General features: G+C 40.7%; 2 protein-coding genes and 1 long non-coding RNA gene across 5 annotated transcripts; 1 reads left to right on the top strand and 2 right to left on the bottom strand.

Annotated features, from left to right (window-relative positions):
- Window positions 1-192: 192 nt before the first annotated feature.
- prps1b (phosphoribosyl pyrophosphate synthetase 1B) lies at window positions 193-4,140 on the bottom strand. 3 transcript variants are annotated; one of them, XM_029512181.1, is made up of 7 exons: window positions 3,801-4,140; window positions 3,169-3,372; window positions 2,392-2,491; window positions 2,054-2,178; window positions 1,687-1,860; window positions 1,333-1,492; window positions 193-1,159 (listed from the first exon to the last, which is right to left on the bottom strand). In XM_029512181.1, the coding sequence occupies exons 1-7, from the start codon at window positions 3,920-3,922 to the stop codon at window positions 1,067-1,069; spliced, it is 978 nt and encodes a 325-aa protein (XP_029368041.1). In that variant the 5' UTR covers window positions 3,923-4,140; the 3' UTR covers window positions 193-1,066. The 3 variants fall into 3 exon arrangements, with proteins under 3 accessions (XP_029368041.1, XP_029368040.1, XP_029368042.1); XM_029512180.1 differs by having other exon boundaries at window positions 2,392-2,490; window positions 3,183-3,372; XM_029512182.1 differs by having other exon boundaries at window positions 2,392-2,490; window positions 3,189-3,372.
- Window positions 4,141-4,376: 236 nt separating this feature from the next.
- LOC115049984 (uncharacterized) lies at window positions 4,377-24,212 on the top strand. The gene is made up of 4 exons (XR_003841163.1): window positions 4,377-4,435; window positions 4,631-4,724; window positions 21,640-21,706; window positions 23,526-24,212. It is a non-coding gene; the product is annotated as an uncharacterized LOC115049984 (long non-coding RNA).
- On the bottom strand, window positions 7,720-26,174 carry frmpd3 (FERM and PDZ domain containing 3). Its single transcript, XM_029512663.1, has 16 exons — window positions 26,053-26,174; window positions 24,116-24,228; window positions 23,847-24,001; window positions 23,589-23,691; window positions 23,247-23,292; window positions 22,437-22,541; window positions 19,736-19,843; window positions 17,414-17,545; window positions 15,055-15,174; window positions 14,581-14,717; window positions 13,911-14,037; window positions 13,551-13,640; window positions 13,232-13,411; window positions 12,753-12,888; window positions 11,228-12,115; window positions 7,720-10,770 (listed from the first exon to the last, which is right to left on the bottom strand). The coding sequence occupies exons 2-16, from the start codon at window positions 24,154-24,156 to the stop codon at window positions 7,979-7,981; spliced, it is 5,160 nt and encodes a 1,719-aa protein (XP_029368523.1). The 5' UTR covers window positions 24,157-24,228; window positions 26,053-26,174; the 3' UTR covers window positions 7,720-7,978.
- Window positions 26,175-27,831: the final 1,657 nt, after the last annotated feature.

Raw genomic sequence — 27,831 nt, 5'->3', positions numbered from 1 at the left:
TGTACAATTTATAACAAATAAAGAAAAAGCCATTTTTAAGATTTCACGCATATTTAATTTTATTAGGAACGTACCCTCAGATGACTGGTGCATTCATCATATTGAAAAAGTAAACACAGGTTTGGAATATGCACATTAGTGACAAATCCCTCCATTCAGACTTTGGGGGGGGGGGGGGGGGGGGGGGGGGGGTTCTGAAGGAAGCTCCTGCCTGCAGAGACCCCGAGCTAAAAACCCAACAGCTTCTCTTTAGAAAGATTTTCAATGTAGGACCTCAAAGGATATATTCTGGACACTGAGCAAACCCCACTCAATGAGGGCACCTCAAGAGTTGAAAGAAACATCCCAAAATGTCTACCGCAGTCTAAGACTTGTGAAGGCTCTGCATGCAGTTAAAAAATTAACAAAGTAAAATAACAGTGGGGGGACTGGATCAAATCTGGGAACAAAGTAATTTCATTTCAGACTGTTGAGGCACTCTTGGTTGAGTGGAGCTTCAGTGGCACGGTAAACTAGTTCAATACACATTCACTTCATCATAATCTTTCAAACATAAGAGGATAACAAGAGCAACATGAAAAACTACAGTTGTTTATAGTAACAAAAAAAGCACTGTAACAGACAGTTTTATATGCCAGATGCTTCTCCTGACCACTGGAACCTGCCAGGGATATTCATACAAGCTGTGACAACAGATTGTAAGGACTCCTGGAAAGGTGAAATAGTCAAGAGAAACCCTGCATCTAAATGTTATGAAAAGGGTACAAAGAAGGATAGTGGATAAACTCTTATTTATCCATGTACAATAAATATGCTGGCCTAAAATGGTAGCTTGTGATTACTTTGGTACCCCAGACACTGTGCAAGGAAGAAGGAACTTATGTGAGTGGGGTTGGGATTAGTAAAAGACAAAACGGTTGTTTCTCTTTTTTTTTTTTTCTTTTTATCCCCGCGGTTAGTTGGCTGAACATATTTTCATATGGTTGTGTTTGGGTCGGGGATATTCCCTCGTCTCATATTTGGTGTAACAGCAAAAAAAAAAAAAGTTGATGGTAAACATCATCAGTTATAAGGGGACATGGCTGAACAGGTACGACACAGATTCGCCGTTGTGAGTTCTACGGATGGCCTCTGCAAGGATCATGGAGATATCAATAACCTGGAGGCAGAGAAGATGGCAAGTAGTGAGGATAGTTTACTGAGAACATCGATTAAATTCATTAGTTGATGTCACACTAAATACAGGCACCTTTAATGGAACTTGCATTGTTTTTACTCACTATCAAAAAACATCAGCCACTTTACCCTAATTTGTAGTAAATATATCCTGACCTGTATCTTGGGACAATGTTTCATTTTCTCCTCCTGAGGGATCGTGTTGGTGACCACGACAGCTTCAAAACAAGCATTGTTGATACGTGAGATAGCAGGGCCAGAAAAGATGCCATGGGTTAGGATGGCGTACACCTTGGTGGCTCCAGCAGAAATTAGTCTATAGGACAAGAAGTACAACACTTTAGAGCTATCCACATGCATCACTGGATATATCCTGGAACAAAGGTATCAAAATGAAATCACCTTCTATTATCTTATTAGGGCTCTGGTAGCCACATTAGACTGTGGTAAACAGGTCTGTGGTCAAGACTTTTGTGATTCTGTTTATTTACCACAAATAATAGGGCTTACTTGTCAGCAGCATGACAGATTGTTCCACATGTGTCGGCCATGTCATCCACTAGAATAGCGACCCGATCTGTCACATCTCCAACAAGAACCATGCGGTCCACCTCATTTGCTTTTTTTCTCTCCTTGTGAATAAGGGCAAAGTCAACATTCAGCCTGTCTGCTATTGAAGTGACCCTGCAAAGGAAAATGATAATGTTCATGAGCTAGAGCTGGTGTGCTTGAGTAAGTATATAAAACTGTATTTGTACACGTCAAATCAGAAATCAGTCAACAGAAGCTTAATCCTAGGTAAACTCTGGTGAAGATAAGGTAAGATTGTACACTACTCTGAAGGGTATAACATTTATGGCAAGTTGCTTTGACAAACCTCTTGGCTCCTCCTGCATCAGGTGACACTATGGTACAGTTTTTCCACTCAGGGATGTTTTCTTTGATCCATTTCAGAACAGCTGGCTCTGCATATAAATTATCCACTGGGATATCAAAGAAACCCTGGAAAAAGATAACAGTTTATCCACTGGGCTAGCAAAAGATGTGGCTTATTTTATGTCATTGAAGGTCTTGATCAGGATTAAGGTAAATGTAAGGTCATGTTTTTAACACAGGCTCTCCAAAAATCAGGCTAAAGTGGGATTATGATGCAAACCAAAATTGCCAGGATGGGAAACAAGGTGCACTGTTTTGATTTGCTTTTATGTTGCTCACCTGAATCTGAGAGGCGTGCAAGTCCATTGTGATGATATGGTCAGCACCTGACACTGACAACATGTTGGCTACCAACTTGGCAGAGATAGGAGCACGGCTCTGCAATGAAAATAGATCTCTTCAGTCACATGGAATAAGTGAACTGGCAAGCAAGGCTTGTTTCTAAAAATAACACTTAACTGAGAGCTTAACATTTCCCTTAAATTATAAAGAGTCAATATTAAGGGTCTAGAAAACACTATTTTTAAAGTGACAAAATTTAGTTAATGGTCAGTGATATTTTTACTATTTTCTTTTTTACATGAACTAAGATAACTGATATACAAAAATCACTGTTTTGATGTACACTGTATGTACCATATGTATGGATGCTAAGCAGTTTACATTTTCCAATAACAACTTAAATATATTCAAAATAAATATTTTGTCTTACTATTTGGTGGCATTAAATACAACACTTATTTCATACATCACAGTATCAAAAAACTAACAGTTCTACTCATTAATGACAGTTTAGGTTTGGTAAATACAACATGCAAAACTTCCAATTCATGCAATATGAGTGAAATGTTGGAATGGGAGTAGATAACAGGCAAATAGCTTCAGAGGGAACAAGGAGATGGGCATGACAGTTGTTCCTGTATCATATGCAGGATGGTGGAGAGGAAAACAAACAAAACAAAGTAAATGTGCATTGAGGAGTCTGTGTTGACTGACATGGCAGCAGGCTTCTTGTCATGATGCTGGAGGGCAAATGGCATGACAGAAGTAATTAGACAGATATCCCTCACCCCCACCTTGTCCTTCTTGTCTTGTCGGGCGTAGGGGAAGCATGGAATGACTGCGGTGACTCTGGAGGCTGAGGCAATCTTGCAGGCGTTGATCATGATCAGCAGCTCCATCAAATTGTCATTGATCTCCCCACAACCACTCTGCACAATGTAGACATCTTCCCCACGAACGCTCTCTCCTATCTCCACGCTGCCAGAGGACACAGGTGACAAGACAAACATCACTTAGTGCCACGGAGCTAACGCACCATGTCAGGCAGGAGACAGATGAGGCAGAGTAAACAACGGCCTGTGGGTGTGTGTGATCTGATCTGCCTACGGGTCAAGCGGGGATGCTGAGTCAGAAAAATTAGTGTGTCAACACGGTATGTGATAAGATATTATCAGATCAGCCAAATGAGCACGATTTCTCCCTGAAAATGAAGCAGGCTGCTGGTTAGTTAACGTCAGCGCTCAGCCCCCGCGTGGACTACAAGTTCCTACCAACGCCGCGCGGCAGATTCACCGTGACACCACGTTTCCAGCTAAAACAATGTCGCCAGGCTGGAACACCAGCGGCCGTGACACACCTCTGAGCCTGAGCGTCCTTAAAGCGGACAGAAAAACAGGTCGACTCACCAAGTCTCCTGGTTGCTAAATTTCTTCGTAACTACCTTCCCCAGCTCGAGACCCAGGCGGTCTGCTATTTTCTGCGACAGGTCCGGATGGGAGCTCCCGCTGAATATTTTGATATTAGGCATTTTGTTGCGGTCCAGGGCGTCGGTCAGTCCGAGGGGGCAGCAGCAGAGAGTCTGGGTGGGGGGCGGTGGTGTGGACGAAGACGAGGAGACCGAGACGGAAGCTGGAAATGAATCAACAGTTGATGAGCGACTTGCAGAGCTAAAGCGTGTTGCCTACCTATCCACCATTATGTCCCCACACATCACGCGTGCAGTTCTCCCTCACTGCGCGGCGCGCACTTACGTCTTGGCGTGATGATGTCATCCCGGCCACGAGCGAGAAGTCGAGAACAGCTGCACGTGAACGCGCCTAGTAGGTAGCGTCTGAGAAGCACGTGATTAGTATTTTAACGAATAGCGGGAGATTTGTAACCTTTTTACATTATATTAACTCAAATAAAAACACAGTTTCATTCGCTCTTTTTCTACCACTTATCCGTTTCCGGGGTGCAGGTTTCTTTTATAAATCAGAAAAGAGAGAGAGAGAGAGAGAAAAGAAAAAGCAACAACAAACACACCTGCACTGGCTCTCAGGTAATATGCTTCTGTATTAGTGTTTTCTCTGAAAATGAATATTCTTTATCTTTTCTTTGTTAGGGCGGGCATTGCAGTTACACTACTCATACATTTAAGCATGTTTGTATTTAGCCTGCCTTCCTGTTGGTAGAAAGACAACACAACTGCACAACTCTCTCATATGGTCATAATCTAACTTTCTGTGTTTGGCAGATGTCTTCCCGATGCTCCCTTCAGGAACTCAGAGACAACACGGTGGCCTTATTGACTTCAATTCAGTTTCACTAAACTGCACTTACTCAAAGAGGTAAGAATGATATGTCTATTTAAAGAACAATACTATTTTTCTTACTCCCACAGTGGAAAAGCACAGTTGGCAGCACAGCTCAATGGAATTTTGTAGTTGCCATTGATAGTGTTATTATAACACCTGAGTGTTAAAGCGCCCACAGTGAATACACTAATTCTATTGAAATATGTTGTGGTTTGACCTGTGTGTGCAATCGTGAGTATTGTACAGTAGTTCGTCCACAGACAGCTATAGTTGCACTTGATCATCTTTTTTTTTTCTGCTCAAATGTTGCACCAATTAAGTAACTTTTTTTTTTTTTACATAAACCCATTAGCCTTTCAGAAATGGCTCAGAACTGCACAACCATGATGTTGCGCTATTCCAGTTTCTGCCAAACTCCCATGAATGAAACAAATCCAGCAATAAGAACCTACAAGTAACACCAAGACATACACAAACAGGATGTTCATCTTTCACATGACATCCGTCTTATGGATACCCTGTGACTACCACAAGTTTTCTGCATGCAATGTAATTTTCCAATTCTGTTAAAGAGTTTAAATAATATACTTTATTGCTCTTAAAACATGAGTTAACTTTGTACACAGACAGAGGACCACAGTGAGGACAAGGTCATTGACAGTAAGAGGGGAGAAAAAAAGCAGGAATGAATATGTGCTCATAAAGAAACTATGGATTGGAGCGCTCATTGAGTGAATGAAACATAGATAAATCCACATAGTTTAGCAAAGCAACTGAACAGTGACAACCACAGAAAGTATGTTAAATTTTTCAATTGCTGATGGGAGAACATTGTCTAATATTTTTATTTATAAAAATAAACATGTCCCATGCTTTATACTCATAATATACTCTTTAAAATATATGTTTTGCTATTAGTCTCTATGTTACATTACTACTATAAATAATTACCTTACAGACATGTTTCATCTTGTCCTTTTTACAAAATAGTGAAGAGTTTGGATAAATCTTGTTATGAGTAATGTTTTAAAAGTGGTTCTTGCTCTCTCAAATATTTTATCTTATTATTTACATTAATAGCGTAGAATAATCCGTTAACATACCAAATGTCATTTGCAAAACATTAACATGTTGCCTCCATGACCTCTAATTTTTTTCCCCCATTTTTATGCACTGAAATGGGACAATGATCTTGACAAACAGTATCATCAGCATCTGCCCCTGAAAGTCTAATACAGAAGGGAAAACATGCACTAACACTGCATATGGTTATGGAAACTGCCACTTCAACAGGAGAGGAAAGCCAGTTAAAAGAAAGTGCTTGTCAACACCACATTTATATGCTCAAACCAAGAAATTAAGTACAACAAATTAGATATGTTTGTATGGAATGGACATTATCAGCACAAAATGAAAAAATGTTTTAGAACCCCACTCTAAGTTTAGACTGAATGAAATGAGCAGAAAAATGTCTATCTCAAATTTACACTTAGTACAAAATCACAATCTGGCTAGAAAATATAGTGCAATAAAATGAACATTTGTGAATTTCTTTTAAACTGCAATAAAATTAGTGAAATTAATTCCTCAACCCCAAACAATAAGAGTTAATGCCTTGATTTGAGGTTGATCAGATGCAATGTCTCAGGGTGGATGTTTAAACCATACAAAATGTATATTTAAAAAAGTGATATTGAGTGAGATTTATTGGAGTACCATGTAACATCCCATTGGACTGAGCAATATTTTATTTATTTTTATTATTATTATTATTATTTTATTTTATTTTTAATTTTTTTTGCAAAAAACAGCTATATTGCATTTCTGGTCTTCAGCATTTTGGCAGCCCAGATGATGCTATTAATTTGGTTTCACTGCACTTTCTTTTAACAGTTTGTCCAGTATACATGTTAGGCCAGTACAACTATAAAGCCTCTGTGAATAAGAATAACAATAAGAATAACAATAGGATGAGGCACAAAGGAGATTTCAGACAGGAAACAGATGTGTTAATTTTATTAAAATACATAGAAAACTACTTTGTGTGTTTCTTATATATTTGCTAGATCGCACAATGTATAATAGCACATAGAAAGCAAATGTATTTATATTGTATATGGAACCCTGAATAAAAACAAAGGGGTTTTGAAAGGGATAAGTTTTAACTTGAGGCGATCAATTGTGTGAAACTGTTTGTGTGGGGTTTCAGCAGTGGTGAGTGAATAAAAAAAAAAAAACACAGTCAAATATTAAAAGATGAATTTTGATTTTTAAAACTAATTTCAGAGGTTGTACAAACACCCTTGTGATATGTTCATTCATTTGCAAGTGGATGGCTATATTTAAAACTATGATTCACAACACATGAGAGGCAAGTGAGCTATGGGTTAGTGATGGTGTAAAATACACTCTGTGCATTATGAAGTATATTATGGGTATTTCTTCTCTCCAACTAAGTGATGCAACAACACTCGTTAGTGTGTAGTGTATAAGACTGTGACTTAGGTATCTGCTACATTGTCTGCCCTGAGCAGGTATGCTTCATACCTGCACTGTTTTAGTGAGAGAATGGGCCTCTGTAAGTAAGGATAGTTTAATGTCATACTTTTCTTTCAGTGGGTTTCATTTTCTAACACTGTTACTTACATTTTTACTTTTGTATCAGTATGTCAGACATAGGTCAACATAGCCAACAGAGATTGCCATTTTGCATTACAACAGTTAGAAAGTTCAACAGACAAACACATCACCATCTAACCAACCAATGCCTTGGACTACAAATTTACAGAAGTCGCTACTTAACGAGATCCTTGAAATATTTTGTCCAGAGCATACATTAATTTATCATGATTTGTTATAGATTTTATATTTCTCTTAATTCAATAAATTTCAAATATATTCTGTACCCTTTTTCTTCACAAAACTTTATAGTATTTGCTAAGTAAACATAACTTAAATATATATTACATATAAATTATGATATTATAATGAATTCTGTATACTGTGAATATCAATATGAGGTGATTAGCCCTGTATCACCCAGTCTATTATAGGGTTCTTATTCCATTGTGCATTAGTTCGGTGTATCTTTATATTTCAAAACAAGATCCACAAGGCTACCTCAGGGCCTGTAAACATGGGATGGACAGCTGCATTGCAATTTTTACTGAGGATGATTAATTGCACGTCTTGTAAAAAAATTGTAAACAATGAATAAATAATGAATTTGTATAGAGTAGCCACCCACATTCTGAACTGTTTTGATTATAACCCTGCCAGATTAAATTTTACTGGGCAGGCAAAGTTTTGATGGGTCGGGTGAGTGAGCACATGTTGTTGGTGTTGGTGGGAACTTGAGGGCTCACCGTCTTCGTCGGTAGACTGCTTGAGTGTCCCATTGACTCTTCTGCTGCACGCAGAAGCAAAGTGTAATTGATAGCTACTTCCTCAACTTTTCTCAACAGCTGCAGCCTTTGCGCTTCTGAACGAACCCCTCTGACCAATTTAATGAAGGTTTGTGTCAATTCGCACAACACTTGGAAGCTAGCCGAGACAACGGCAAGCATACGTGTTGGACTTTTTTCAACACTTGCCACTCGTCGACAAGATGCTCTGAATTCTTTGAAGCGCACTGCCAGCTCCTGTTTGTACTCTGCAATCCTTGAGGGCTGAAGACGAGCCTCACCCTCAGCTTGTGGGCTGTTTGCGCACTGACGTAAGATAGCTAGCAACTCATTAGCATCCAACTGGGCATTTAGGAAACCATCAGGTAAGCTGAATGTTTTCCCCTGAAGAGCCTGTACCCTTGCCAAACTCCCCTCCAGTGTACGACAGGCTCTCAGGTCAATCTCCTGTGTCTGTGGCTCCTCCTCTTCCTCCTCCTCTTCCTCCCCACTGCAGTCCTCTGCATTGAGGACCTGGAGAGTTTTGCTCACCACGGGAAAGGTACGAGAGTCTAGCTCCATGCCTGGAAGGACCTGTAGGGGGATGGAGTATGAGAGCTCATCCTTCTCACTGCTTTCATCTGTTGCTTCACACTTTCTGTAGCAGAAACAGAAGGAGCAACATTTATCCTTTTCATCACTGTCTTCACTCGGCAGGGTCAGCAGCTCGCCAGTCCCTTCTTTATTTTCACACAGTAGCTCTTCTCCCTGAATGGAAAACACACCCTTTTTCCCCTTCCCCTCCACTTGATGAGACTGCGTGTGGACTGGCTCTACTGGGGTTGGGAGCCTCAGCCCTGTAGCCCTCACTCTCTCCATCTCCTTCTCCAGACTCTTAGCTTTGGGCTTCACCTCAGCATACACAGGTGTGCTAGTACTGTTATCCAGTTCTCCAATGCTGTATCTCCTTTGGAGTTTCTTATACTGCGGTGCTCCCATGCAATCTGTTTGAGAAGTACAGGTGGGCAGGCAAGAGCCATGTTCTCCTCTTGGCTCTCTTGACTCAAGGCTGGTAGATCGTATTCGTGTGGTCTTGATCTCTAAGGTTTGGGGTCTCCTTGTAGCACCTTGAATGTGAGCGGCTTTGGAGACTGCTGGAGAGGTCTTTGAGATAGCTCTCTCCCTGCCTCTGTGTTGTGTCTCTGTTGCTGAGCCAACAGGAGTGTCAGGTAGTCGCATTCCCCTACACATTCGCTTACAGTCACAGCTGCGTCTCTGCTCCCTAGAGATACCTGGTGCCTTTAGGACAGGGCTGGTGCGGAGTTGGCAGGCACAAGGAGTGCCTGAGGGCACAGGTGAAGATCCCTGGGGCAAAAATTCTCCCTGGGATGACTTGGGTTTCAGCAACTCCTCCAAGAACTCTAGCTCATATTGGCGGACTTTCTGCAACTGGGCCCTTCGCTCATCTGTTTCTCTTCGCATTCTTGCTGGGAATGTAGCTGAAAGAAGGTTTCTAAAGCTCAAGAAAGGAGCACTACGCTGGGACTTCCCTTTACCTTGTTTCTTTGAGTCTCTAACTGGGAGAGTGGAGACCATTTCTTCAGATGGGCTTGACATTGTTGGATCATCCAAAATAGGTAAGGATTTTATGTGGCATTTCTGTGTATCGGGGTGGGATTTTCCTTGGGAAGTCTCAGTCTTGCTTTCAACTGCTTCTTTTTTTTCTGCTTTTACAGGCAAACAAGGAGGGTACTTGGTTTGTATTTGAGGGCTGGGTTTTGCTAAAGAAGAATCTCCTACTCTAACTGCATTTTCTTTGCTGCTCGCTAGCTGGAGGCCTTTGGCCCGAAGACGCTCATCGTCTGTGGGGGACGAGGACTGAAACACCACTACCTTCTGAACTTGTGGGTCTTTTAGTCTTAGCTGAGGCCCAGTCTCCTGTTGCACTGGGCATGTGCAGAAAAGGTCGTCGACTGGCAGAAGTTCTGTTGAGCTTGAAGGCTTCATGGTCTCGCTAGAGGCAGTCTTGGCATCTTGGCACATTTTTGTGGGGGAAATCTTGGCAGAGGCAGTTCTGTCCACAGGCAAGAGGATTGGTAAGGCTTTGTTACTAGGGTCTGTATTAAGGGGTGTTGTTGCCTTCCCCTTTATACCCTCAATGAGATTTTGGCACAGTGTCTCCCCAGATGAATTTGATAACTTCTGGTCTTGAGTTTTCAGTGAAGCATCAGATACTTTAAGTTCTTCGGATGACTTAGTAGGGGGAATAGGGGTGTTTACTTTGGTGGACTCAGAACTTTCTTTAATTTCTGCCTTCTGTTCAGTCTGAGTTGTGTCTTGATTGCCCCCTTGCTCTGTCACAACACTGAGTATTGCTGAATCTGGACTTGGACTGACTTTAAAGGGAACAGTTTTGCTGAGGATTACTTGCTTCGGTGGACAGCCAGCACGAATCTGACCCACAGAGAAGGCCCCTGTCCCAATGGTTTTTGCAGTGCAGCCAGGAATAGCCAGGGGAAAATCACGGCGGCAGAGAATACGTTCTTTGTTGATGTGGTGAGCCAGCAAGTAGGCCTGGTTTTGGTTCTGCTTCATGGCTGACACCATCTCAGAAACATCTGTTAATTCAGAAGAGTTGGTCTCGTGTCCTGAGTCCAATGATGACTCAGGTGTAATGGCAGCTAAGACAATCAGGCCTGAGGAAGAATGCACAACAACACACTGTTAGAATAATCAATTAAGTGCAAACAGCAACAGCACATTTGCAGTCAAGTGAGTTCACCTTATTCACAAAAAACATAAGGAAAGTGTCAAAGTCATCTCTGGACCAGTGAGCAGGTCTCACTCAACCTAGAAGAACTGTAGCTTTTCAACATAGATCTGTGTTCTTCAGATATGTGCACACAGTGTATTTGTAGAATCAAAAGGTTTCACTCAGTTTAAATAATGTGCTTGTTTTTATAATGTTTTAGACACAAAGCGTGTCTAAAACATTATAGTATAGTGTTAAGCCCTCTGCTTTATATTATTGTTCGGTTGTAATAAAGAGTATGCACTGCAAATGCACATTGTAATTGATAAAAATGTGTTTAATTGGGTTAGTGTTACTTTTAATTCTGAGATGTTGGCTGTTGCATGACTGAGGTTGTTGACCTGCAGTCTGTGTTGGCTGTTGAGGGTGATGGGGGTAGTCCTCAGAAGCTGCCAAAGCCTCAAGTGCCTGTAAGGTAGACACTAGAGCATCATCAAGCTCCTGGGCATGATCTCGGACTGTTCTTGTGGCCACATTATCAATCAGAGTCACTGGCACATCTTCCTTGGCTTGAGCCAGCTTCCCAGAGGCGATTGCTGGACTGGCACTGACTCGAGCCTTCTTCCCTCTCTTTGTGTCATCTTCGTCTGAACTATTGTCCCTGAATCCAGGTGGTGGTGCAGCAATAGCAGGTGGCGGAGGTTGCAGCTTATCTCCTCCACCATTTGCCTCCTCCTCATCCTCCTCTTCATTCCCTGGGGGCGGAAGGGCCATGAGGTCAACTACACCTGCATCTCGGGAGGCACAAGCACTAGAGCAATGTTTCCCAGAGCTGCCACTACTGTTCATTGCTGCTGAGAAACCTTCTGCTCGAAGCCTAGCTTTGCAGGAGTCACAGAAATATCGTGTAGCTTTCTGGGACTGACTCAGTGTTTGGGCTCTTGTTCTAAAGTTGGCATTCTCCACTGGTGGGCTCTCCAAAACTTCAGCTATTTCCTCTGTACTTTGCTGAGTAGGGTCTGACTTGGTGCGAGGTCGCCCGTGGGGCTCCTGGGAAATTAAATTCTCATTGATGTCGAGTTCAGCTTCAGTGTTTGTTTGGAGCTCCTGAAATTGTTGTTCTCGAAGGTGGACATGACACAAGCCAAGATGCTGAGGTTCTGCTGGAACTAGGGCCCTTGAAGACCCTGACTCCCTGTGCGAGCTTTCTCTCTCATCCCCTCGCCGGCCTCCGCTTGGCAAGCTGGTTGTTCCAGGACGTGGGTGAACATGGTGGGAGGTTCTGTAATCTGAGGATAGAATTGTCAGAGCAGTTGATAGTTTGAGGTGTTAAGAAGTTAGTGGCGAGAGAGAAGTTCCAGATGGGAAAGCAGAGGCGACAGCTGGTGGTCACATGGAGGTTATTTTGTATTTCAGAGATGGATGTTGAATTGAAATTTGTTTGAGGTTGGAGGGTTAAATTCTGGTGGAATGTGATGGTGTGGACTACAGGTTGAGACAGCAGATGGCAGACAATCTGTTCATGTTTGAACAGTAAGATGTTTATGATTACAGCAAAAAGTACAATTCACCGTTGACTTTAATTGAATTGTTATGATAGCTTGGGAAAAAGAAATATGCATTATCTCATTCCAATGAGTCAAGATGAAGATGAGAGGTGAGACAGCAGAGGGCGCCATGGGATGATATTTCTAGATAACCTGGTCACTAAAGTTGATGGTTTCAGCTAATGAGGAACTAAATCAGGTGTTATGTAGCCTAAACACATGAGGACTGCAAATATTGTCATACATTTCTGCTGAATGATGCTGAGATAAAGGCTCTTTCATTTAAACTCTAAATAAACACAAATGTGTTTTTGAATTTATTGCCTTAGCAAATCAGGTGTTCAAAGTTAACCAAAAGTCAAGAAAAATAATAACGTACCTCCCTTGGTCAGCTGAGATTGACCAGCAGTCCGGAAGTAGATAGTTCGTTTAGGGTCAACAAACAGCTTGTAGTAGCCAGAGATGAGGCACGCAAAGTTACTGGCATCAGGCCATTCCATTAGCAGGACCAGGGGCTGCATGATGACAGTGAAGGGGATTAGTTAAATATTTAGGCAACAAACAATGAGTATTTTTAGCTCATATTGTAATGAACGGAGATGATCAGATTTCTAAAACTGTTGAATGAATTTGTACCTAATTTTTATTTATTATTATTTTTATCATTTGTGTATAGCAGTTGTTGTTTTTGTTTTTTTGTTTTTTTTTTCCTACAGTACAAAAGGTCCACAGACAGTGTAATAACCCTTCTCTAAGAATTTGCCCAGCAAAATATCCCTTTTTTCTCTGCAGTACTATGATTTGTCATGTTAATGCCCAGTGTTTTGGTCACATGCATTTTTGAGGCTGGTGTAATACCTTAGCCTCATGAATTGTCAGCTCCACACGAGCCACTCCTTGACTCTCCCGGTAAAGCTGAATCTTGGCAACCCTACTGAACTCGGCCAAAACTGTTGTGAGGTTGTTTTTTAAGTCGATCACATGACTAATTCCATGTCGAGGACCAACAAGAAGTGTTGTAGCTGATTGTTTCTCATCCTGTAGAAAAACACTGGAAGTTATTTGCTTTTGCTGAGACTACTAGAATATGATATACACCTTTTCAATATGAACATGGAATTAAAAGTTGAAGAAATACACACATTTGCTTTTGCACAAAGATTCAAAAATGTGTTACCAGTCCAACAGTGTGAAACAGTATTCCGCCAAAAGGTGGGAGGTCATTGAGTACACGCATGTACTGCAGTTTTCCTTGGAGGGGAGGGACCTGTCAACAGAGTGATAAACAAGAGGCTTTCATCTTTGGGAACAGCATCCTCCTCCTGTACTAATTATGTCCTCCTGGGGGTGCTGTTGAGCCACAAATGTTGTTTAAAAACTCTTATGCAACAGTTTCATCTCGGAGATGAGGGGCTGTGGCTGATAATCCAGCAGACATTCATATAGAATACAGTGAAGTAAAGGTTGAGATACAAATGGTAATAATATTGGAAATTAACTATAGGACTCAGTGTGGAAATGATTGATCTGGAGATACCTTGTTGCCTGATGGAGGTGGATGCTGATAGGTCTTTAGCAACTGAGATAGGGTCTTACACACATTCTTCTCCTTGACGGTTGGAAGCAGAGTGAGGGGCAGGAAAGGTTCTAGTCCCCACTCTTTTCTGTGCGCAAACAGCAGTCAGTGAAAGAAAAGAAGAAAAACTAAAGTGTATTTTATCAGAAGCTAGGCAGGCTCAGTCACAACTGAGCAGTCAAAGGAGTTATTTTATCCCATGGAACACAAGAGTGTGCCTATTTTACATCTTCCATAACTGCGGGTTTGGCATGGCCACCCTAAGTCTATTACAAGCACAGTGGATCTGTTATGCTTCTTCAGTTGTGACTGGAGAAGCCAATTACTTGCTAGGTGGAGTTTTTGTAGGATAAATGAACAAATTGAGGGAGAGATGTAATTTCACAAAGCAATGGATTCCTTTGTCTCATAACGACCTGTGGAAAATGATCCTTGAGTAATTAGAGTTTTTCATATTACTGGGATTAACTATTAATCATTTAGATATTACTGAATGAACAAACTTCACAGTGGGACTCTATGATATGCTACTCATATTTCTTAATGAGGCAAAAAATAATGCAATGCATCAATTTATGTCTGTAATTTCTCATTAGTTCATTTGAAGGTTAATTCTCTTTTTGGGACTTACTCTACATGCTTGAAAGAAATCTTCTGATTGGGCCTTGCAGAGGACACAGTGATGTAGATATGGAGAGCAGCCAAACGTAATGTGATGTCAGATTTCCAGTCCATGCCGAAGCGTTCCTTGATGACATCGTTGCGACTCTGTAAAGACATGAATTGTTTTGCACACAGCCAAAGTCTGGAATCACTCTGTACGTCATATATTTGGTCTGATTGCTAGGAAGAGCATTCAAATTTACTTGGTTTTTAATTTATCCAGCTAAAGTGTTTTGTTGATGAGCAATGTGCAGTTCATTTTCTGCAACAATGTGTCAAAAGTCTGTGTCTGGCATTTGCATCCTTTCAAGACCCCTTAATTAAACCAGGAGACTAAAACTATCTATAGGACAAGCTAGATACGGACTAATTGTGGCTCCCTTTTAGAACCCTCTGCCTAAATATATTTTAGAAGGATATCCTCTTTGAACAAGTGCTTTACCTGTATATAAAGGTACTCAAATGCAGCAGGGTCCCTTCTCAGCAGGTCCGCAGGGTCCTTAGGGAAGAAGCAGATGCGGAACAGACACTTCATCCCTTGGAAATAGGTTCTGTGCACCACCTGAGGGAATACAATATTATCAGCTACATAACTAAATCTTTGGTATTAGTCACACATAAGGTATATATCACAGGATAATTTCCAATAAGTCAATTGTGGATGCAGCCTCTAGGTTCACAATTCCCTCATATTATGTGCACAAAGTTGTTTTAATCAAGGTGATGAAATGCATTACCACATATGAAACAATTCAAACAACCTCAAATTATTAGTACTATAAAAGGTGACAGAGATGAAATATAGATGAAAGATGGTCAGATACTAGTTAGGTTAGTCATCTGTAGATCAATTCATTTTCGAATTTTAGTTTTAGTGATATCCCAAGAAGCATTAGAGGGATGTTGGACGCCAATGTCAGACAGAAGTTTTAGTATCAAATGTCAAGATTACCCTGACATGAATCATTTGGATGACATTGGACTTTAATTACTAAAATTATTTTTAAAACAAACAGACTAAAAAAAAAACAACAACAAAGTATTAGCTGTTTGTTGGGGCACAAATTAGTTAACTGACATCGCACCCTACATTCAACCAAATATGAGTGTCTAACAACACTGGTAGCCAGCTGTCATGCCTAGTAGGATTGCCTGGGTGTTAAAAACATTGTTCTCTTTGTTCTTCTTGCAGATTATCATTGGTAGTTTTCTGACAAATAGGAGATCAGCAGAGCCTCACCACCCAAAATTTCTTCCCATTGAGCATTTGTCAAATAAACACAAGCTCAAGCTCAGAAATACACACTTAGAATAAATGGAGAATGGGCAAGCAAAATCAACCAATTGCCCAACACTCCAGCACGCAAGCGACACATGTTGTAGATTGTGGTTGATTTTATTATTTTCATACCTTTAAGTAACCATTTGGATTGTTTGATTTTTGGCTGGGTGAGGTACTAACTGTCCTAAGTGTTGAATCTGCATTATCTGCAGTCCCATCATTGCCTCTCAGTTTTGAGACGCTGTTGGGAGCACTGGCACAGAAGATGAGCAATGTGCAGTTCATCCACAAAAATGCACACAGATGAAAACCAATATCATTTGAAGTTAATGCTTCAATGTTAATGCTAATGTTTGAGTACCGTATTTTGCGGACCATAAGGCGCACCGCATTATAAGACGCACTATCAATGAACGGCTCATGATAAAACATATAAAGCGAAACAAAACAGTCGGGTTAGCCGAACTTCATTCAACTCATTCCCAATAACTCAGAATATTGTTCAGTTGTAACAAATACAGAAAAATACACTCACATCTTAATGTACAGTAATATTTTTTGGAAGCACAGTTCCGTATTGCAAAAAATGGCGGAGGTAAGCATGCTACGTCCTGTTCTCTGATTGGTTTATCGTTGCCAGTGATAGAAAACACCTGAAGTTAGTGTGATGTATCCCAACATTTGATTATAATTGGATTATGATAAGGATTTGAAAATCGGGTTTACGTTAAAAACCTAACGTTGGCTTGACGTCTAATTATGGTAAGGTAACACTGACTAAATGTTGAATGATGGTTGCTTGGCAGCACTACATAATTAGTTATCTAAGGTTGTCTGACGCTGCAGCCCACATCCAACCAAGGACCAACGTTAACACAACTCCCTGTGTCAGCTGAATGCTTCATCGCACCAAAACACTCTGACAGATTTTTGAGCGCAGTGTAACACATAAAACTGGTTCGAGGTCAGAAAGCACAACAAGAACTCACACATAAGGCGCACTGCCGATTTTTGAGAAAATTTAAGGATTTTAAGTGCGCACCGTAGAGCGTTGCTGTACCTTGTCATCACAAAACGGCATTTTCTTCAACCATACCAGAAAAGCGGTTGCTTCTAGTTCTATATGAGTCAAACAGCTGATCTCTGGAGTGGCTAATAACTATGGTTGTTTGTAGTTGTACACGACTAAAGTGGTTCACTAACTGTAGCAGAAATGACTGTTTGACACAAAAAAAGAAAAATCTGTGAAAATATTTAGAATGAAATGTACTTTTCAACTGATATTGGCTTTTTTGTGCACTTTTGAAAAAATGGCTCATGCATGTTTTTGTGGATGGATTCCTCCACATCGTTACTCAGCTTCTGTGATGGTGCCTTTGCTGCTTCTATAAGCTGTGTGATGCTCCAAATCTACCATAGGTAATACAAGAAACCTAACACAAAACACAACAGATAACCCAAACTATCACGTTTAAGTGTAGCCATTATTTCAACAGTTTTTTTTTTTTTTTTTTTTTACATGTGTCAGAGGCTGGTTCTCTTGCAACAGTTGCAACCTCTGATTCTGGTCCAGTCCACCTGCCTCCAGTACTAAGGCAAAGTGCTCAATGTAGCGCAGTGAGAGGCGGTCCTGCAGGGAGGAGATTACGTCCTGGAGGGATGGAGATGGAAAAAGATTAGAGGCCAGAATACAGCTGAAACTGATTTTATTAGCTAAAATATACAGTATATTTGATCTACAAAGGCTATTTTCCTCATGAATTCCCTCAGTGTCTGAGCAGAATTGTTTACCAAATTGAAATTTCTATTTTTGGTGCAAGATTTTTATAGTGATATGATGTTTCTGCAGTAGAAAGCTTCCAATGACATTTTATTCTGCACAGTGAATGCATCCTATTTAAGAAAATGTTTGTGTGCCTGGTTGGGCAAACCTTTGGTCCCATATAAATTGATATCTATAAATGATTTGGCGATAATACACAGAGAATACTATATGAAAAATTGCATTTTACCATGAGCTTTGTCTGAGGATGAAGTTTCATAATTTGAATATAATGGAGGCATGGCCATTAAAAGGGATTCAATTGTGATGCTATGTTGCCTGTAAGTCAATGTGGAGGAAAATATTTATACTCATGATTTGCTTCCCGTAAACGATTTAACGATTTAACTGACACTTGCAGATATAACCTGAACTGCAACTGCCCCTAAAAGTTTTAACAGGGCTGAGCTGTTTGCTTTGCATTAAATGATGCTTTGGGAAGCCTCACAGTTGACTAAAGGACCCACAGTGTGCTATAGATTTTAAAATAAAATACTGTAGGAAGGCTTCTTAAATTGACAGCCTAATTGGCGTACCACTGGGCATCCTATTGTTCCATTGATTTAATCTGTGATATTGTTTTATTGATCTGAGCCATCTTATTATGCTGAAATTTCATTTAATTAGGCTGACAGGAGAGCGCTTTCTCCATCTCTCCTTTAAAGTGCTGCTCTGTTTCTCCCTCCATGAACAGAGGAGAGATTTGTGAAATCTAATAGTCTGTTTAATGAGTCTGCTCGGAGATGTCAGACACATCTTAGTGGCTGACATGGAGATAGAAATGACCTCTGTCTTGCTGGATTCATTTGTTACTTTATAACTTTAATTACATAGAGGAGATTTTAAATTCCAAAAATTTGAGAGGATGATGTTTCCCAAAATTGGCTGTTTTCCTTTTATTTTCTCCAAACACATCCTTTTTAAATATAAATTTGAAGGCGAAAATGAAGTTGTTTATGCATGTGTGACTGACCTTGTTGATATGTAGTAATTCATAATGTGTGACTGTTTTGTATTTGGTGATCACTCTATTAAGCTCTAAAACATAACTTAACTGAAGATTGAAGTGGTGGTATTTCTATCATACACTGAACTTTTATATTTCTTTTCGGGGGGAGTAACAAGCTGTAAACACAACATTGACATATTTCCAAACTTTTATAATGACATGGAAACGTATTTGCAAGTTATGCTGAAATGAAGCATTATTATTATTTATTCGCGATGATGGTGTTTTCTTTGCCACCTGACTGAAGTCTGTCCAGTGTTCCATATTTTGTTAATTCTATCCTTGTCCCAACTTCTATAAATGTCTCTATATTTGCAACTTACTTTCACCAGCTTTTTTGTTTGGGCAGGCACACAGAGAGGGAGTGAAACCTAATGGCAAAGCTTTGGGTTGGACAGCTGCTATCACCTGAAAGGTCTCTACACAATTGAGGAACGTGCAGTCCAGTAATAGATCCCTTTGGGTTAATTACTATGATTGAACCTTAAGTAGCCCAATTCTCAGCGGGAGTGTAACGATACGTGTATTCATACCGAACCGTTTGGTAGGAATAAACTGGTGTACCAAACAATTTGGTACGCATAGACGGGTGTACCAAATGTTATTGAGCAGTTTGAATGTGAAGTTGAAAATGCTTACAGTATTTTATACATACTGTATTTTAATTCATTATTTTATTACTTGTTTTTATTTTTGTACTTAGACCCAGGTATGTTATTGTTTTTTTTTTTTTTAAAAAGCAAAAAATCTCTTGTTCAGAGAATTGTTATGTTCAATATTTTCAGTGTTTTGTTCTCAATTTTACAATAAATGAAAAACAAGACACTTTTTTTTTTTTTTCATTTTTCTGAAAATGTACCGAACCGCAATTTCAAAACTAAGATACATACCTAAACGTGACTTTAGCTTACCGTTACACCCCTAATTCACAGTGATATTAAAATTGTTCAACCCTTGCAAAAGCATCCACACACATTTCAATATCAGACTGAGCTGTTGTGAATACATACCCTAACAGTGGTACGGCTATCAAATGTAAAGGACTTAATCTGTCCATTTTCCAAGAACACCTTCAGCACATTTGGTATGAGTAGCAAGGAGTCGTCCTTTAGCATTGTCTGAAAGTGATTGAAATAGAGAACACCTTCGATTTAGTGGGGGGGGGGCATGAGATTAATATTCAAAAATAATTTGCACAATACAAACACAATCAGGGACAAGGCTGGGTGTGCACTTGTAGTGCTGTTGAAGGAGAAGTAATAAAAATGAGGAAAGGAGTTCTTAAGTGAATAATGAACATTCACCTGAACTGAACTCTGCTCAGTTTGGCAAGGGGGCTAACTCTGCCTCAGGATGCCCACCATACACACTTAACTTAACACCTTCTCCAAAACATTAATGCAATTTACACTCTCACTCATTTTTGACCACTTATCTGTGAGGGTCATATGGGGTGCTGGAGCCAATCCCACCTCACACTGGGGGAAGGCGGGGTACATCCTGGACAGGTCACCAGTCCATCACAGGGCCAACACACAGAGACCAACAACCACTCACACTCACACTCAAACCTACCTACAGTTTAGAGTCCCCAATGTCTTTGGATGGTGGGAGGAAACCCGCACAGGTACCGGGTGAACATGCAAGCTCCATACAGAATGGGCCTAGGCCTGGCAATCACGCCCACAGCCTTCTTGCTGTGAGGCAACAGTGCTAACCATTATGCCATTGTGCTGCCCCTGCAATGTATACATGCTAAGAAACTGGATAGTGGAATCGATCAAATTGGTGTTTGATTCAAGGTTAGTGCTTCTACTTAAAGCTTGTGTGAGAACAAGACTTCAGGTGGTATGGAGGTTAGTTCATTCTTCATTCCTCTGTGACAAGGGACAGGGACACTACTCTTTTCTGTTCCAACCTCTCGTTTTTAATCTTGCTAAAGGCCTTTTAAGAGAATGACTCAGTTCCAATTATGTAGTTTTAAGGAATCACAGTTGTGATCAGAGAAAAAGAAGGATCTTAATGTTAAGACAGACCCAATGGTCTAAATGTGACATTTGGCAAGGAGGCAACAGGAAGTGAAAAACTTCTTAGGAAGGAACTCCAAAACAAAATCAATCCTTATCTTTTTCCTGTCCATTTCTCCCATTTTATCTGCTTATGAGATTTATAGAAATAGTAGGCAGACATTGTAACAGTATATCTCAGAAAATGCATTTAGTTGGAATAGAGAGACAGTTGTGTCCACAGCAGATGCCCAGCAGTCTGTTTTTTTGAGAACTTAAGTATTCAGAAGCCTCAACAAGCTGTTCCTCTGCAGAAAGAAATGTCTAAAGCCTGCATTATGAGTGAACAGATCTCTCTACTTCAGCATTAAAACAAGAGTGCAGCATTGAAAAAATGCCCCAAATGGGAAGCCACTACCTTTGCCCTTGTTATTGAGGGTGAGCTGGAGCAGATTCACCTCATATAGGCAAAGGTTTATGGCAGGCAGCTCATAGCGATGGCCTCATCTCTTTCCCTCAATAAAAACCAGCCTTGATGGCCAGGAGTGATAGGTTTTTTTAAAGGATCAATAGTAGTTTGTGGCTCCTGATCACCAAGGACACACATTAAGAAATGTCTTGTCAGAAGTAAAAGGTTAGTGGCTGAAATATCCAATCATTATCACTTGTAGCATCTCCCTGCCAACTGCTAGAGGAAGAGGGAAGGAGATTTGGGAGGAGAACCTATGCAGGCTTCCCGTTGCTGTCAACCAATGGTTTTTGCTGGGCTGACCGAACTCAACTAAAGGAAATCTATGACCATCACATGAACGCCATTTCTGGCACTGTCATACTAAAGAGGATGGTATAATCAGTCGTAATGAAAAGTGAGCTTGGTTCACTAACACTGTCTTGTATTTCATTCAAAGGTTATCAACCACCTGGAGGAACATGTGATTGGCAATCCTGCTCTCTACTGTCTTCCATTAAGTTCAGGTAAATGGAAAAGAACATGATGAAATAGCCCCTTCCTCAGAGTCCTGAATCTTTGATTGTCCATGCTTGTCATTTTCATTCGATCACTAGTTGGTTGCATCCTTTTCTTCCATAGATTCTTTACTGACCCCACAGAATTTAGCACTGAATGAAAACCTTTGAGATGTGTGTGTGGTAAAAAAATATATATATTAATATATTTTCTTCATTAAAAACGATTTCATATGTTTTTGTTTGACATTTTTGAATAAATAACATATAGATAATAAATTTGTTCATTAATCATAGTTCTTAAAATTCAAAATTATAGTCAATACCAAAATTGGATTTTCTTTGTGTGTGTGTGGGCAGCATGATGGCATAGTGTTTAGCACTGTTGCCCCACAACAGGAAGGCCAGAGGTTTGGTTCCCGGGCCTTTATGTACATGTTTTCATCATCATCATCATCATCATCAGACATCATGTTTGGGTTAACTGCTGACTCTAAATTATCCGTAGGTCTGAGTGTGAGTGGTTGTTGGTCTCTGTCTCTCTCTGTGTGTACCCCGCCCTCACCCAATGTGAGTTGGGATTGGCTCCAGCACCCCCTGTGACACGGAAACGAATAAGTGGTAGAAGATGAATGCATGAATGATCAGACAAAAGAAATGCACAGCTGGAGAAGAAAGGACATTGTGACAGCATGTTTCCATACATGTGTCACGGAAAAACATGACATGTTGAACTTACTGAGTCTGGATCGCTGATGGACACTTGCTCAGAAAAGCGCACTTTAGGCGGGTTAGTTCGCAGGCGGGCCTTTTTGGCTGCACTTATGAAGGCAGACTTAGGTGACTGAGGACAAGAAGAGAGACAGAGAGACAGGGGAACTCTTGAATCAGCTTGAAAGGAAGAGACGTAAATGAGAGAAAAGCCCCTGTGACTGCTGTGTGACTGTTAAAGAGACGTTTTCTTGAGAGCTGGCAAATGTTCCTGCAATGCGACAAACCTTTTTATATGTGACATTCACCTGCTAAAAGTTTCTGTATTTTTTTTTTGTTTGTTTGCTTATTTTTGCTGAGTGCAGTATAGATCTTTGTCATTTTATCTAATAAGCAAAACCCTCCAGTATAGCTGCGTAACTCATATCTCCATGTTGCAAATTATGGACCAGGAAAAAAATTATTGAGATTTACATATTTTTACACTTTCATAGCAGTTTTTCATCTTCTAAATATACAATTTGGTTAGTTGGCTAAATAAATATTTTCTTGATATGGAGGCACCCAGAATCCTTATTTAATGTGATCTTATGTTTGTGTTTATGTGCCCACATGGGGCTGTTCGAAACAAGGTAGCCAGAAAAAGAAATTACTCTAATGTGTAGGCACAGTCTATGAATACCAAATGTATGTCTGAAGTGTATTAGAGTGTGCTGGAGCAGAGCATTGTGTTATCTTGCTGCATGATTCATTGTGAAAGGAAAAGTGTCAAGACTGCCAAAGAGTAAGAGGAATCTTGAGGGAGAGGAACATGAAAGCGAGTTTTGCATTATACTACCTGATGGGGCTGCAGCACAGTGAGAACTATAGTGTCTTTGCAGCGTCTATGGAAAGACAACAGAGAGTGGAGTGGGTTAGATAATGCTACGGACAGAATGGTATTTAGAGAGCTTCTCCAGTTTATATCTGCCATTTCCTTGCTGTCCTTCAGCTGCAAAAGGACTGACTCATCTTCAGATCTGTGTTGATGTAATGCATCACCAGCAGTAGGAAACAGTTTATTCCTTTTGATCCAGCCTCTTTACCCATATCCTCTTTTGTCCCTCTTGTCCCCTAGTGTGGTACCCTGGCCCATGCCCTCCCCTCCCTCCCTCCCTCCTGGGACAGTAAAGGATGTTACCTTACAAGGTCTATGACTCTCTCTCGGGGCGCGTCGCTCACCGTCTCTTCGTTAATGGCCAAGATCTGGTCCCCAGGGAGAAGCTTGCCAAAGGAGGGGCCGCCTGCACGTGAGGTGGGACACACATCCAGCATGTACACACAGTGAAGGGGAAAGTTTAAATTTAGCCACCCCAGAGTCTACTTAAAGTGTCATCACTCTCCACATATCCTCAATATCTGCCTCTCTTACTAAAATACACACCAAACACACACTAACCAGCAGAGACGGAGCGTACAATGACAGGCCTCTGGCTGCCTGCAATGAAGCCAAAGCCTTGAGTTGGATGGCGCTGGAGGGTGACCTGTCGAGCTGAGGCAGGACTCAGGGTACCATTGTCCATACCATCTTGACTGTCCTCTAACATCACAGAGCTGCAATGTGTATAGACACAAATATATGTTTAAATGGCTAAATAAATATCCATACAAATGCAACAGAGGATTAGGCATTTGTCATTTGTGCAGGTCATGGCTAGTATCACGTACCTGTCACATGCGTTTGTGTGTCCATCCTGGACCTTGGCCATCCCCTGAGAGGAGGAAGCAGCATGGGACAGGGTCGCACTGCAAAGGCCTCACTCTGTTTTGCAATCATTCACCTGGACAATAGAAAGGAGAAAAAGACTTAAGCAGAGGTGTAAACTGTTTCTTTAACTCTATTAAAAAAAACCAAAAAACCATAAGATTTCCTTTGCTTCTTTATGCTGCTCAGCTTCTCTAAGAAAACTGAAAACTGAAAGAGTCACTATCACAATCCCTGACATATTCTGCATTATGATGAAATATGCAGGATGGAGGCATGTTCAATGTAGGGAAATAAAATAAAAATTTCAGTATGATTAAAATGGATTTGCTAAAAGCTTGATATCTTAGTTCTGAGCTGTCAAAGACCTACAGTACAACCTAATGCTGACAGAGTATGCAGCACATTAAGATCTCTGAATCTGCCAGTCTCTGGCAGCATGGACCAGGCTACTGCTGTGAACCACACGTGCTCTTTTGCAGATGCCTGTGTGGGAGGCAGTGAAAGCAAGATTACTGAAAGTCTTTTGTGATAGTGTCTATGTGGCACGTGGGTTTCTGTGTTTATGGTAGAAAAATGGCTGCAAAAAAAAATGGATGGAAATGATTGTGTGATAGAAAGAGAGCCAGATATTTCTGCTCATATCTGTGATCTAGGCCTGTGATGATTACTGACTAAATTGAGGCATTGATTGTGATGTTAATGGTACAGATGTTCTAAAACAGAAAGAGACAAATAAAGGGAACGAGTACTGTTAAGGATTATTATGTAGGGATTGGCTTTTGAAAGCAAAAATGTTTTTGAGTGCCACAGGCAGAGAAAAAACTGTCAGTAACAGGAGTGTGAGTCACATTAGTCAATAGTTCAGATTTGTATTCTTGTCACTTGTTATTTCTGATAACAGTGGCTTATGGGGGAGCATGGTTCATTTACAATTCCAGTGATGCATTACTGATCCCTACCTTGTGTCATGATATCAGATGATGATTTATGCATCATCGATAGGCTTCATAGTGAGTTCAGTCCATGACTAAAAATACATTGCATAATATCCGCTTTGAATTTTAACTATACTTATCATTTGAAAAGATTAGATTTGAGCGAAAAATTCTGTATTCAATAGTCATCTGACTTAAAAGGAATCACCTGTCTGTAACAAAGGTGTATAATGGTAATGAATGGTGCTGCACCAGCTGGTTGGGGCTCTAGAAAGGATTACATGTTTTTGATTGAGAATGATTATTTTCTCCTTTGATTCTCCCAATGGATTCTGGCATTGCCCTTCTCCCTTCATTTATTCTCCCTCTTTCACTCCCACAAATGTCGTTTTCAACCATCTGCCCCACCCTACCACCACCAGTCACCAGCCTCAGTCCCCATTCCCTAACCACCAGCCTCCAGTCTCTGGCTTCCTCTTTCCAGTTGCTGGAAGGACATCCATTCTGTTGAGCTGGCTGTTCATCAGGTGTGTGTGATTGTTGTTGTGTGTCACAACAAAAGTCAAAAACTCCTCAGTGCTTCTTCAGTGCAGAGGAGCCAAGATTTGTGACCTTCAGGAGACAGTATAGATGTCCTTGTTGTGAATATGCTGAACCATAGACCTTTATTTGCAAAAGCATTTTTGTAGTTTGATAGTACCTGAGTCTTTCTGAAGAAATGAGGATGAAATAAGAAATTGAAATTGAGGGCTGAAATTTTGTAGCACAATTGTAGGATCATGGGAGTGGATCCTCTTTGTGGATGCCACAGAGCAAATTCCTCACTCAATTTAGAGATGAGCTCTGGCTTTCAGAATAAACGGTGAAAAAGAACAGCTCCTGGGCAGGAGCGATGTAGGTAGCCAGGGGACACTGGCGCTATGCATCTGCAAAGATAAACAGCCATTCAGAGAGGGGCTGACCTTTTACTGGGCGAGGACACTGAGGAATTCTGTCAAGAAATGATCCACAAGGGCATCGGCAGGTCTGTCCGTTGCCATGACTACAGCTCTCGGTAGCTTGTCAAAGCTCAGCTCGACGGAGGAATTGTGGGTGGATGAGAATAGTGATGTAGTCGCTATAAGACAGAGAGAGAGAAACAGCCAGACGCTCGCCGATCACTATGCAACCATTTTGGCCAGATGCCCACATTTCCTCGGGCATCGGAGGTCAGGGCAGCACATACCTGCTCTGCTCCAGTGTCCCAGTCTATAACAGCTCATCAGGCCTCAGGGTCTGGGAGAAAAAGACCTTTTACTTGCTGTCCTCTCAGGCCTGCACTCTATCGAGTTCCTTAGGTTTGAGGGACAGTGCATCCCACAGAGCTGTGAAGTTCAGTTACAGTGAGATCAGGTGCTCAGATGTAAAAACCACAGGTTAATCAGTTGCTCAAAAAGTAATGATCAATCATTTACTGAGGAAAATACAACAAAATACTGTGTATCATTCCGTGTTTAATGTTTCATACGTGGCAGTGTTGCTAATTAAGACGAAATCAGACAAGACAGCAGTAAAAGAACTTTTCGTTTAAATGTTGTGATAGTTGAATTAGATGACTAAAAATTACTTTAAAGAAAAATGTGTCAGTGTGTGTCAGTAAAACACGAGAAGAACTGACTGAGGACACTTTAGATATGCTTGAAAAGAGCGGCTTTTCATGTTTTATCAAACTATCCATCCATCTTCTACCGCTTTTTCCGTTTCCGTGTCGCGGGGCTGCTGGAGCCAATCCCAGCTCACATTGGGCGAGGGGCAGGGTACGCCCTGGGCAGGTCACCAGTCACAGGGCCAACACACAAAGACAGAGACAAACAACCACTCATGCTCACCTCCGATCAATTTAGAGTCACCAGTTAACCTAGATATGCATGTCTTTGGACGGTGGGAGGAAACCCACGCAGACACATGCAAATAAAATAAATAAAGTAAAATAATAATATAAAAAGTGGCCAAAAAAGTGATATCCAATGTGTTTTCTGACATATAATTACACTAGCGGCACAGATTTAAAAATACTTTGTGAGAGTGAAATACATTATTATGCAGAGAGTAACGGGCCATCTGAGGGAGCTACTGTGGCAACTGGATGAGCTCTGCATGAAATTTGCCATGAAAGAAGGCAAATTAGTTTAGTCTGGGAGGATAGATGAAGGACATCTTAGCCATTGTGAGTACAAGTACTGAAGGCTGAGAGCTGTCTGCTGTTTTGTGTGGTGAACAGCATACACTTATAGTCTGCTGCCAGCTAATGCATTTGCTCAGTTTGATACAGAATTGCACTTTAATTGTTCTGTGCTCTTTTCTTGTTGAAATAATTATTGTCATCCTTGGCTAATAGAGGATGGTGCAGATACAAAAAAAACCCTGCATTTTGCAGGTTTGCCTGTGTCAGTTCATACGACCCAAAGAAATCATGACTGTATAAATACATTAATACAAAAAGCTTCTCAAATTTTTCAACTTCTGAAATATGTTAGTGTTGGTAGAAATGGTTCATTTTTTTAATTTTCTATTCACAATTCACAGCAAGCAAACACAAAAGAAGCCTTTGCCTATGTCAAAATGAGTTTGCTGAAACACAATTGCCTCGCTTGGCAAATTCAGCATTTGTGAACATGATCAAATGCATTAGTGGAGAAAAATCTAAAAACTGAAAATTGGGATGTATGGTATCTAGCCTACTTCATAAAATACCTAACTTG

The sequence above is a fragment of the Echeneis naucrates genome, chromosome 10, assembly GCF_900963305.1.
Source record: "Echeneis naucrates chromosome 10, fEcheNa1.1, whole genome shotgun sequence".
NCBI lineage: Eukaryota > Metazoa > Chordata > Actinopteri > Carangiformes > Echeneidae > Echeneis > Echeneis naucrates.
The sequence above is the reverse complement of the archived record's forward strand: the minus strand, read 5'-3'. Positions and strand labels throughout refer to the sequence as shown.

Excerpts from the sequence above, each read along its gene's own strand:
- prps1b (XM_029512181.1), bottom strand. The coding sequence starts at position 3,922 with ATGCCTAATATCAAAATATTCAGCGGGAGCTCCCATCCGGACCTGTCG. Across the intron at positions 2,492-3,168 it reads GTGGGGGTGAGGGATATCTG|GAGCCGTGCTCCTATCTCTG; the intron begins TCTAATTACTTC and ends ATTTTCATTGCA. Across the intron at positions 2,179-2,391 it reads TGCACGCCTCTCAGATTCAG|GGTTTCTTTGATATCCCAGT; the intron begins GTGAGCAACATA and ends ATCTTTTTCCAG.
- frmpd3 (XM_029512663.1), bottom strand. The coding sequence starts at position 24,156 with ATGGCCAAGGTCCAGGATGGACACACAAACGCATGTGACAG. Across the intron at positions 24,002-24,115 it reads CACACAAACGCATGTGACAG|CTCTGTGATGTTAGAGGACA; the intron begins GTACGTGATACT and ends TACACATTGCAG. Across the intron at positions 10,771-11,227 it reads ACAGCCAACACAGACTGCAG|GCCTGATTGTCTTAGCTGCC; the intron begins GTCAACAACCTC and ends ATTCTTCCTCAG.